Here is a 12611-nt window from a genome sequence, read left to right on the forward strand (position 1 = left end):
CCAGGAATGTAGCTACCCAAGTGATCAGCTGAGCTGTAATCCCGAGCCTTATGGTGTGCTATTTCCTCCATTGGCAACTTTGTATCTGTCAAATCTAAATTATGGGAAGACTTGTGCTTCTGTTCCCATGAATATGGTTTGAAAGTGCACTTGGCAATTTTGCAGTGTTGACTGAGAAAAAACAAGAGATTGCTTATGAGAGAATAGCATACTGTTAGCTTCTACTTTAAATCTTAAGTATTGAATCTCAACATTGAATTTGTGGAAATTGCACACTGCTTCCACATATTTGTGTCATTTATTATTCCTTCGAATTCTGAAAATGTACTTCAGGGTAATGGTATTTGTGATCTTGATGAGTGGCCCAGCAGTTTGGATTGAAAGAAAAATGTGAAAAGCAATAATGTTTTATTTCAATTTTGTACAAGAACTAAGAAATACTGGAGTAAAGCTTGTAAAAATCATTGGGGGAATCATAGGGTGCGATTCTCTGGTTTTGTTACGCTCTCGCTCGAGCAAAATGAGGCCGGTGAATAGCGGGAAAGGCAGGAAATGAGATCTGCGCCAGGTGCCAAACAGTTTGCGATGCAACTGGCCCGTTCCCGTCAGCGAAATCAGGACCTCACCATGGCAAGACGAAAAACAAATGCCCACCTGCGACTGGGACAAAGCTCCGCAGCGCCTCGGCCATTCCAGTCTGAGCGGGACATGTCCCGCAGAGCATCATCAAGGTCTGCCTGGTACTGGGTCACATCTAGTGAGGCGAACATTCTGTCCGGGGGCTGGCGAACATGGTGGCGGTGAATCAGCTGGTGTGCCTTCATTTATGGCGAGAAGCCCCTGCGGCCTCATTAAGTGGGCCAATTAACGTTGAATAGCATTGCCGGTCTCGCTGGGCCGAGTGCCGGAAAGCTCAAGACAGTTCCCGCTCGCTGCAACACTTTGTGGAGAATCGAGCACATGGTGTCATAGAGGTCTACAGCACAGAAAAGGCCCTTTGCCCCATCGCATCTGCGTTGGTCAAAAACAACCATCGAACTATTCAAATTCCATTTTCCATCAATTGGCCCATAGCCTTGTATGTCTTAACCGCAAGTGTACAACTAAATATTTAAACGTTATGTCTCCGCCACCCTATCAAGTGGTGAGTTCCAGACTCCCACTGCCCTCTGGGTGAAAAAGCTTTTCCTCACATCCTCTTGCCCCCTGGTTGATGTGTTGGGTATGCTGCGTCTGCGAGGACTGCATTTACCATAGCATTTACCATTGTCCTCACCTTCAGCAAAGGTGAGGGAGTTAAAAATGTGGATAGTGTGGTCCCCGGCTGTAGAGAGGAAGAGAGCAATCTTTCTGGCATCTGACGTGGCTTCGAGGTCGGTGGCTTTGAGATACAGCTGAAACTTCTGCTTAAAAATCTTCCAGTTGGCACCGAGGTTGCCGGCGACACGGAGCGGCGGGGGAGGGCGGACGCCGTCCATATTACCAGATTGCTGATCGCTGGTCAAAGGCTGACTATCTTGAGGTAGGTCCATCAAACTCTAACATCATGCACTGGTACCATGATGTGTTGGGTATGCTGGGTCTGTGAGGACTGCGTTTATCATAGCAGTGAGAGAGACAGGCTTCCAACACTTGGAGTAATGCAACTCTATTTTATTGAATTACCAACTGTTAAACATACTTAGACTGTGGGTTGACACTATGCTGAGTTGACTGGAGACCTGAGGCTAACCTGACCAGACTATCTTACGACCACATGTTGGATGTATGTGTTGTTGCTCACGGGCTCTGGCTGTCTCCGAGGCTGCATCCTAAGAGAGCGGGAAAACTAGTACCCTCTGGCTTTATAGTGGCCGTGTTCTGTCTGTTGATTAGCTGCTGTGTTCTGTGTGTTCATTGGTCATCCTGTGTGTCAATCAATGTCTCTCTGTTCACCATCATATACTTGTGTGCATATTATGACACTGGTCATTGAGCATTCCACCATGTTTCTTCCTAACTTTTCTATCTGTGCCCTCATAATTTTGTTCTTAAATATGTTTCTTTAAGTCCTGTTCTGTATCTAAAATTGCACTGAACTGTTCTGTGCCATGTTGTTGCATCTCTCAAAATAACGAGTGTTGTCATATTCCTAAGTACTTTAATTTTCTGCTTCCGTACCAGTTTCAATTAGCAGTAAACGTTTGAATGCTACCATTGTTTCTCATCATCAAGTGGGGTGTTTGAGCAAGAATCTCAGCTGTGCAAAGAATGCTGCACGCTCTGTTAAATCTACAAAATTGGGGGAGGTTATATCACCTGTTGTGTATTTTGTTTTGGTGTTTGGGGGCAGGGTGTTGATTAGGTGCAAGGGAAAGTTAAATCAGAATGAAAAGGAGAATATTGAGGAGCCCGACATAGCAAAGTCTGAAGTGGATTTGTGGGCAGGGTTGGAGAAGGGATGACTAAAGGAAATGGATCATTCAGATAGTTTCGCTGGTTTGGCTGAATTTGATTTGGAAGCATTTCTGATCATTGTAATGTGACAGTAATATTGCAAAATTGAGTGTAAACCTGATGTAAACTGTTAACTTTCAGGTGACACTTGTGCGGCACAAAACATTAAATTTAAGCGAGCTTTAGGTAATCACTGACATGAAACCATGTAATATTTTTAAAAAGGTAACCAACAATCAGAAGTTCTTCGTTGAACCATTTCACCTTGGGCAGCACGGTAGCATAGTGGTTACCACAGTTGCTTCGCAGCTTCAGGGTCCCAGGTTCGATTCCCGGCTTGGGTTACTGTCTGTGGGGTCTGCATGTTCTCTCCGTGTCTGCGTGGGTTTCCTTCGGGTGCTCCGGTTTCCTTCCACGGTCCAATTGATAAATTGCCCTTAGCTAAGGTACGGTTCTTGGTTTATGGGGATAGGGAGGTGTGGGCTTAGGTGGGGTGCTCTTTCCAAGAGCCGGTGCAGACTCGATTGGCTGAATGGCCCCCTGCACTGTAAATTCTCTGAAATATATTTGTTTCAACTTTGTGGGAGTTCTACGGCCACAGAGTTAAGGATCGAAGGATCAGATCAAAACTCTACACTGTGTCACATTTAGTGGTGAACGGTGGCAAATAAACAACTAACATTTTAATCCTTGTTGTTTGGGGAGTTCAGCACCTGAAGCATTTGCAACCATTTTCAGCCAGAGGTGCCGGATGGATGATCCATCTCGGTCTCCTCCTGAGGCTCTCAGCATCACAGATGCCAGACTTCAGCCAATTCAATTCACTCCTTGTGATACCAAGCAATGGCTGAAGGTAATAGATACTTATTACAAAGGCTACGGGTACTGAAACATCCAGGTAGCCAGAATGAAGGCTTGTGGTCCAGAACGAGCTGCGCCATTTGCTAAACTATTCCAGTTACAGTGACAAGACTGAAATATTACTGACAAGTGTCGAAAATTGCCAGGTATCTCCTGCACACCCAAACAGATCCAAAGCCAACTGCTTAATTACTGCCACACCAGTCTACTTTCAATCATCAGAATAGTGATGGAAGGTGATGCTAACAGAGTTGTCAAGTAGCACTTTTGCAGCAATAAGCTGCTCAGTTTGGGGTCCACCAGAGCCACTCCACTCCAGACCTCATTGCAACTTTGGCCCAAATATAGACAAAAGAGCTGAATTCAAGAGATCATAGTGCAGAAGGCGGCCATTCGGTCTATCGAGTCTGCACCTGCTCTTGGAAAGAGCACCTTACTCAAGCCCACGCCCCCACCCTATCCCAGTAACCCCATTTAACCTTTTTTTTGGACACCACGGGCGATTTATCATGGCCAATCCACCTAACCAGCACATTGTTGGACTGTGGGAGAAAACGGAGCACCCGGAGGAAACCCCAGCAGACACAGGGAGGACGTGCAGACTCTGCACAGACAGTGACCCAAGCCGGGAATTGAACCTGGGACCTTGGAGCTGTGAAGCAACTGTGCTAACCACTGTGCTACCGTGCCTGAGAATGGCTGCCCTTGACAGCAAGGCAGCATTTGATTGAGTGTGGCATCAAGGAGTTCCACAAAAATTGAAGTCAGCGGGAATCAGGGGAAGGCTCTCGATTGGATTGGATTTGTTTCTTGTCACGTGTACTGAGATACAGTGAAAAGTATTTTTCTGCGAGCAGCTCAACAGATCATTAAGTACATGGGAAGAACAGGGAATAAAAGAAAATACATAATAGGGCAACACAAGGTATACAATGTAACTACATAAGCACCAGCATCGGATGAAGCATACAGGGTGTAGTGTCAATGAGGTCAGTCCATAAGAGGGTTGTTTAGGAGTCTGGTAACAGCAGGGAAGATGCTGTTTCCTCTGTTCGTGTGTGTTCTCAGAGTTCTGTATCTCCGCCCGATGGAAGAAGTTGGAAGAATGAGTAAGCCGGGTGGGAGGGATCTTTGATTATGCTGCCCGCTTTTCCCAGGCAGCGGGAAGTGTAGATGGAGTCAAAGGATGGGAGGTAGGTTCGTGTGATGGACTGGGCGGTGTTCACGACTCTCTGAAGTTTCTTGCGGTCCTGGGCCGAGCAGTTCCATACTAGGCTGTGATGCAGCCAGACAGGATGATTTCTATGGTGCATCTGTAAAAGTTGGTGAGGGTTAATGTGGACATGCCGAATTTCCTTAGTTTCCTGAGGAAGTATAGGCGCTGTTGTGCTTTCCTGGTGGTAGCGTCGACATGGGTGGACCAGGACAGATTTTTGGCGATGTGCACCCCTCGGAATTTGAAACTTCTAACCATCTCCATCTCAGCCCCGTTGATGCTGGCAGGGGTGTGTACAGTACTTTGCTTCCTGAAGTCCATGACCAGCTCTTTAGTTTTGCTGGCATTGAGGAGGAAATTGTTGTCGCTACACCACTCCACTAGGTTCTCTATCTCCCTCCTGTATTCTGACTCGTTGTTCTTTGCTTCTGACTCATCGGCATTCGACGAGTATGTTTGGAGTCAAACTGAGCCCAAAGGAAGATGGTTATGGTTGTTGGGAGTCAATCATTTCAGTCCCCGCACATTACTAAAGGAGTTACTCTGGGACCCCTTGTGTGCCCCGCCCAACCATCTTTGGCCGCTTCACCATCCTGCTACCTTAAGGTCAGAAATGGCCATCTTCACAGATGATTGCACTGTGTTCAGTACCATTCACATCTCCTTAGATACTGCAGCAGTTTATGTCCACAGCAGCCAGACCTGGATAATATTCAGGCTTGGGCGAATCAGTAACAAGTGACATTCACAGCACACGTGCCGGGCAATGACCATCTCTAATTAGAGGGAATCTAACTGTCTCCATATGGCTCCTCCAGAGTCAATATTCTGTGATTACAGTCAACAAAAAACTGAACTGGAACAGCCACATAAATATCATTGATACAAGAACAGGTCAGAGACTGAGAATTCTGCAAGTGGTAACTTCCTTCTAATGACCCAAAGCCTGCCCACGAGGAACGAGTCAAGGATGGAATGAAATAATCTCCACTTGCCTGGATGGGTGCAGATCCAACAATACTTGAGCAATTTGTTAACATCTAGGAGAAAACAACCTGCTTAATCAGCACCCAATTCCTCACCGATCCAGCAGAGCAGAGCTACTGATTGGCTGTTCCGGGGAAATATGCATACGTGCAGTGCGGTCAGCCTAATTTGAAGGTGGTTTGTGGAGGGGCTGTTGTCAAGTGACAGTTAAACCCGAAACACTTTGTCAGTGTTTCCCCCCCCTACCTCCTCTAACCAAAAAAAAACCACGGTCGTTGGGAAGCGGGAGCAGGGGCCTGTCGTGAAGGTGAGTGAGTGCCTTTAAATTTGCTTATCTTTCAGCGGAAGCAGGGTTTGAGGGACTATCAGGTAAGCTCTTCCTTTCTTTTTCTTGTTTTTTTTAAATCTAGAGGTGATGTCTGGGAAGGCAGTACAATGCTCCTCCTGGAGAATGTTTGAGGTGAGGGATGCCGTCAGTGTCCCAGCTGATTTCATCTGTGGGAAGTACACCCAACTCCAGCTCCTCAAAAACCGTTAAGGAACTGGAGCTGGAGCTGGATGAACTTCGGATCATTCGGGAGGCAGTGGGGGTCATAGATAGAAGCTTCAGGGAGGTAGTTACGCCAAAGAATAAAGATAGATGGGTGACGGTGAGAGGGGCTGGAGGTAAGCAGTCAGTACAGGGATCCCCTGTGGTCGTTCCCCTTAGTAACAGGTATACCGCTTTGGATACTGTTGGGGGGATGACCGACCAGGGGTCAGCCATGGGGTACAGGTCTCTGGCACAGAGTCTGTACCTGTTGCTCAGAAGGGAAGGGGGGAAAGGAGTAGAACATTAGTCATTGGGGACTCCATAGTTAGGAGGATAGATAGGAGATTCTGTGGGAACGAGAGAGACTCACGGTTGGTGTGTTGCCTCCCAGTTGCCAGGGTCCGCGATGTCTCAGATCGTGTTTTCGGGATCCTTAAGGGGGAGGGGGAGCAGCCCCAAGTCGTGGTCCACATAGGTACCAACGACATAGGTAGGAAAAGGGATAGGGATGTAAGGCAGGAATTCAGGAAGCTAGGGTGGAAACTTAGAGCTAGAACAAACAGGGTTATTATCTTTGGGTTGTTACCCATGCCACGTGCTAGCGAATCAAGGAATAGGGAGAGAGAGCAGTTGAACACGTGGCTGCAGGGATGGTGCAGGAGGGGGGATTTCAGATTCCTGGACAATTGGGGCTCATTCTGGGGTAGGTGGGACCTCTACAAACGGGATGGTCTACACCTGGACCAGAGGGGTACTAATATCCTTGTGGGGAGGTTTGCTAATGCTCTTCGGGAGGGTTTAAACTAGTTCAGCAGGGGATTGGGAACCTGAATTGTAGCTCCAGTACACGAGAAGCTGAGAGTAGTGAGGTCATGAGTAAGGTTTCAGAAGTTGCAGGAGTGTACCGGCAGGAAGGAAGGTGGTCTAAAGTGCGTCTACTTCAATGCCAGGAGCATCAGGAATAAGGTGGGTGAGCTTGCGGCATGTGTTAGTACCTGGGACTTCGATGTTGTGGCCATTTTGGAGACATGGATAGAGCAGGGCGAGGAATGGTTGTTGCAGGTGCGGGGGTTTAGATATTTCAGTAAGTTCAGGGAAGATGGTAAGAGAGGGGGAGGGGTGGCATTGTTAGTCAAGGACAGTATTACGGTGGCTGAGAGGACATTTGATGAGGACTCAAATACTGAGGTAGTATGGGCTGAGTTAAGAAACAGGAAAGGAGAGGTCACCCTGTTAGGGCTTTTCTATAGGCCTCCGAAAACTTCCAGAGATGTAGAGGAAAGGATTGCAAAGATGATTCTGGATAGGAGCGAAAATAACAGGGTAGTTGTTATGGGGGATTTTAACTTTCCAAATATTGACTGGAAACACTATAGTTCGAGTACTTTAGATGGATCCGTTTTTGTCCAATGTGTGCAGGAGGGTTTCCTGATGCAGTATGTAGATAGGCCAACAAGAGGCGAGGCCATATTGGATTTGGTACTGGGTAATGAACCAGGACAGGTGTTAGATTTGGAGGTAGGTGAGCATTTTGGTGATAGTGACCACAATTCGATTACGTTTACTTTAGCGATGGAAAGGGATAGGTATAAACCGCAGGGCAAGAGTTATTGCTGGGGGAAAGGCAATTATGATGCGATGAGGCAAGACTTAGGATGCATCGTCTGGAGAGGAAAACTGCAGGGGATGGACACAATGGAAATGTGGAGCATGTTCAAGGAACAGCTACTGCGTGTCCTTGATAAGTATGTACCTATTAGGCAGGGAGGAAGTGGTCGAGTGAGGGAACCATGGGTTACTAAAGCAGTTGAAACACTTGTCAAGAGGAAGAAGGAGGCTTATGTAACGATGAGACGTGATGGTTCAGTTAGGGCACTTGAGAGTTACAAGTTAGCTAGGAAGGCTTTAAAGAGAGAGCTAAGAAGAGCCAGGCGAGGACATGAGAAGTCTTTGGCAGGTAGGATCAAGGATAACCCTAAAGCTTTCTACAGATATGTCAGGAATAAAAGAATGACTAAGGTAAGAGTTGGGCCAGTCAAGGACAGTAGTGGGAAGTTGTGCGTGGAGTCCGAGGAGATAGGAGAGGTGCTACATAAGTATTTTTCGTCTGTATTCACACAGGAAAAAGGCAAAGTTGTCGAGGAGAATACTGAGATACAGGCTACTAGACTAGGAGGGCTTGAGGTTCACAAGGAGGAGGTGTTAGCAATTCTGGGAAGTGTGAAAATAGATAAGTCCCCTGGGCCGGATGGGATTTATCCTAGGATTCTCTGGGTAGCTAGGGAGGAGATTGCTGAGCCTTTGGCTTTGATCTTTAAGTCATCTTTGTCTACAGGAACAGTGCCAGAGGACTGGAGGATAGCAAATGTTGTCCCCTTGTGCAAGAAGGGGAGTAGAGATAACCCCGGTAACTGTAGACCAGTGAGCCTTTCTTCTGTTGTGGGAAAAGTCTTGGAAAGGTTTATAAGAGATAGGGTGTATAATCATCTGCAAAGGAATAATTTGATTAGAGATAGTCAACATGGTTTTGTTAAGGGTAGGTCGTGCCTCACAAACCTCATTGAGTTCTTCGAGAAGGTGACCAAACAGGTGGATGAGGGTGAAGCAGTTGATGTGGTGTATATGGATTTCAGTAAAGCGTTTGATAAGGTTCCCCACGGTAGGCTCTTGCAGAAAATACAGAGGCATGGGATTCAGGGTGATTTAGCAGTTTGGATCAGAAATTGGCTAGCTGATAGAAGACAAAGAGTGGTGGTTGATGGGAAATGCTCTGACTGGTGTCCAGTTACTAGTGGTGTGCCACAAGGATCTGTTTTGGGGCCGTTGCTGTTTGTCATTTTTATAAATGACCTGGAGAAGGGCGTAGAAGGATGGGAGAGTAAATTTGCAGATGACACTAAAGTCGGTGGAGTTGTGGACAGTGCAGAAGGATGTTACAAGTTACAGAGGGACATAGATAAGCTGCAGAGCTGGGCTGACAGGTGGCAAATGGAGTTTAATGCAGAAAAGTGTGAGGTGATTCATTTTGGAAGGAATAACAGAAAGGCAGAGTACTGGGCTAATGGTAAGATTCTTGGTAGTGTGGACGAGCAGAGAGATCTCGGTGTCCATGTCCATAGATCCCTGAAAGTTGTCACCCAGGTTGAGAGGGTTGTTAAGAAGGCGTACGGTGTGTTAGCTTTTATTGGTAGAGGAATTGAGTTTCGGAGCCATGAGGTCATGTTGCAGTTGTACAAAACTCTGGTGCGGCCACATTTGGAGTATTGTGTGCAATTCTGGTCGCCACATTATAGGAAGGATGTGGAAGCATTGGAAAGAGTACAGAGGAGATTTACAAGAATGTTGCCTGGTATGGAGGGAAGATCATATGAGGAAAGGCTGAAGGACTTGAGGCTGTTTTCGTTAGAGAGAAGAAGGTTAAGAGGTGACTTAATTGAGGCATACAAGATGATCAGAGGATTAGATAGGGTGGATAATGAGAGCCTTTTTCCTCGGATGGTGATGTCTAGCACGAGGGGACATAGCTTTAAATTGAGGGGAGATAGATATAGGACAGATGTCAGAGGTAGGTTCTTTACTCGGAGAGTAGTAAGGGCGTGGAATGCCCTGCCTGCAACAGTAGTGGACTCGCCAACACTAAACGCATTCAAATGGTCAGTGGATAGGCATATGGACGATAAGGGAATAGTGTAGAGGGACTTTAGAGGGGTTTCACAGGACGGCGCAACATCGAGGGCCGAAGGGCCTGTACTGCGCTGTAATGTTCTATGTTCTATGTAAACATTTACTCCCACCGAATTACAGTGGCAGCAGTGTGTAGCAGTGTACTAAGGCTCCTTCAGTAGCACTTTCCAAACCTGTGACATTACCAAGGAAAAGGATGGGCAGCAGATGGATGAGAGCACCATCACATACACGCTCCCCTTCCAAGTAATCCACTATCCTGACTTGGAACTACATCGCTGTCCCTTCATTCCCGTGGGATCAAGAATGCTGTAACAACCTCCTGAATCTGTTGTACTTCACCAAATGGACTGTCGCTGTCGAAGAAGGCATCTCATCACCATCTTGAGGGGAAATTGGGGAACATGAGCATACAAATTAGGAGCAGGGGCAGGCCATCAACCCCTCAAGCCTGCTCCGTCATTCAATAAGATCATGGGTGTAACCTCCACTCGATATTCCTGCCAACCCACAAACCTTTCGCCCCCTTTGCTTATCAAAAATCCTCTTTCCTACCTCTGACTTAAAATATTAAAAGACTGTTTCTACCACCGAAAGCCTCATGGGAGGATGTGAATAAATGCTGGCCGAGCCAGCGATGCCCACCTGTGAACAAAAATAAATAAAATACCCCATATTTGATGCCAGACACAAGTCCGTAAACAAGGTAATGTTTTAATACTTTGCAAAAGTAACTGATCCTTAATTGAGTCAAAACATTGTGTTGATAACCCATTACAGTTCAATCTAATCTGTCATCAGATGTCCACACAACTGCAATGATCATTGGATAGCAATCAGAAGTGGAATACTTTGCAGCTTTCCACACCCTACTCCTTTTCTTTGGCTGCAACACTGTGATCAAGTTCCTCCACCCCAACTTGAGATGTTGAGAGCATTCAAGCCAAAATAAACCAGGAAATTAACCTGTGATCTTCCTGTCCTGAAAAGGGTCAGTAATTCACTACATGGTGCACTTGTCCATTGAATTTTCTTTCCACCCCATGGTTGAGACTATTTTTATTTGCTTAAAACAAGTGACTGCTGAAAATGTAATTGAGAACAGATCTGCAGGAGTATTTGATACCAACATCGTCGAGGAATCTAATAATATGATAATGTAGTAATTGTGATGTTACAGTGGTACTGTAAATTTGGTGACAATAATGCCCAGCCAGATGGTTCGAGATATTTCAAATGTTTTTTAAAATCCAGAACAAATGGCTTTAAAGGCTTATGGTTATACTTTTGAGCTTGATGTGTGCACATCTATGTCATATAACATCTTGAACACTATGGTAGGACTGGATGTTGTAATGCGTGAGACAGACATTTTCCTCTGGGAGCTGGGCTCAGGTCACTTATCCGACAAGCCACTTTACTATGCTGTCAGTCAAAACATATTGAGAGATGAAATCCAGTTCCTCAGTGAATATGGGTAGGCAGCGTAATGTTATTTCTAAATAGCACCTAAAGTCTACAATAAATTGGGATTGGTGATTAATCATAGCAATTCTTGGCTCCAAAGAGATTCAATCGTATACAACATCAGTCCTCTGCCCCAAAAGGTTGAACACTGCTGCATCTAGTCTGAGTGAATTGTAAATCTAAGAATCTTTTAATGTTGGCCTTGTCTGTTTAGGGCGACATTTTCCAAAACGACATCGGCACAAAATTGTGGTAGAGGCTCGGTTTGATGGAGAGTTGCTGGCCACAGACCCAGTTGACCACAAAAGTCAGCCTGATTTTGTTACAGAACTTGCCTGGGAACTTGACAGAAGATCATTGTATCAGCACAGGTATCGTGTTCATAAAATGGTTTTGGGAATAATGTTTAATAAAGCAGAAACCCTTCGATCCGACTGGAAGTTCTGTTTCTCTATTGTTATGTCTCTGTTACTTTTATTTAAACTGTGTGAGATGAAAGATGGTGATGAAGATGATTCCTCCTTTAACTACTCACTGATTGCTGAGCTTTTATATATTTCTGGCACGTTAGATACATATGAAAATGTAAATATTCCAAATGGTGATTTTTATTTATTTTAGCTTAAGCAAACCATGAAACTTGACTAATATAATGATATATGTTTCCTTGTAGGCTACAACGCACACCCATCAAGCTATTTTGTTATGCCATAGATTCTCTGTCATTAGCAAAGGAGTCGGTGGGTTATATAATTTTGGATTTGAGGTCTGTTCAAGAGACTAAACAGGTGTGTTGGTTTGTGTTTTCTCAATTTTCAAGATTCAGAAGCAATGGATCAAGATGTGTGTTGGTTTGTGTTTTCTCAATTTTCAAGATTCAGAAGCAATGGATCAAGATGTGCTAAACTTTTTAAATCATGTGGATTTGTCATCTGCCACTTTTACTTGTTAACATTGGTGTTTTCCTCCAAATAAGTAGAGGACAAAACTATATATATTGTGCAAGAGGCGTTGCCACTTGCTTACATTTTCTGCTTGTGAATATAGAATTGATGTTCCAATCTAGATTTATTTTTCAATCAGTGGTGTCTGCTTAAAAATATTATGGCCATGCTTCAGTTCAAGAACCAGATTAGTATTTTACAATAATAAATAATTAGTATTTTACAATAATAAATAATAATCGCTTGTTGTCGCAAGTAGGCTTCAATGAAGTTACTATGAAAAGCCCCCGGCGCCTGTTCGAGGAGGCCGGTACGGGAATTGAACCCGCTCTGCTGGCCTTGTTCTGCATTACAAGCCAGCTATTTAGCCCACTGTGCTAAACCAGCCCCTAATTATGAAACAGAATGTCAAACATTCATTCTCGTGGGCTGATATAATTGCACAAAGAAGTCATCAAAAATTGATTGGTTACAGAAATTTGGA

The 12611-nt window shown here is 45.1% G+C and overlaps 1 protein-coding gene across 2 annotated transcripts in view; it reads left to right on the plus strand.

Annotated features, from left to right (window-relative positions):
- Nucleotides 1–12611, plus strand: part of LOC119970416 (centrosomal protein of 120 kDa) — a 121553-nt gene that overhangs the window by 11033 nt on the left and 97909 nt on the right. For both annotated transcript variants that reach the window (XM_038805006.1, XM_038805007.1), the window contains exons 2-3: nt 11398–11554; nt 11857–11971. In XM_038805006.1, the coding sequence (XP_038660934.1) occupies nt 11398–11554; nt 11857–11971 (272 nt within the window). The remainder of the gene's footprint in view (nt 1–11397; nt 11555–11856; nt 11972–12611) is intronic.

This window comes from Scyliorhinus canicula, chromosome 8 (assembly GCF_902713615.1).
Source record: "Scyliorhinus canicula chromosome 8, sScyCan1.1, whole genome shotgun sequence".
NCBI classification, from domain to species: Eukaryota; Metazoa; Chordata; class Chondrichthyes; order Carcharhiniformes; family Scyliorhinidae; genus Scyliorhinus; species Scyliorhinus canicula.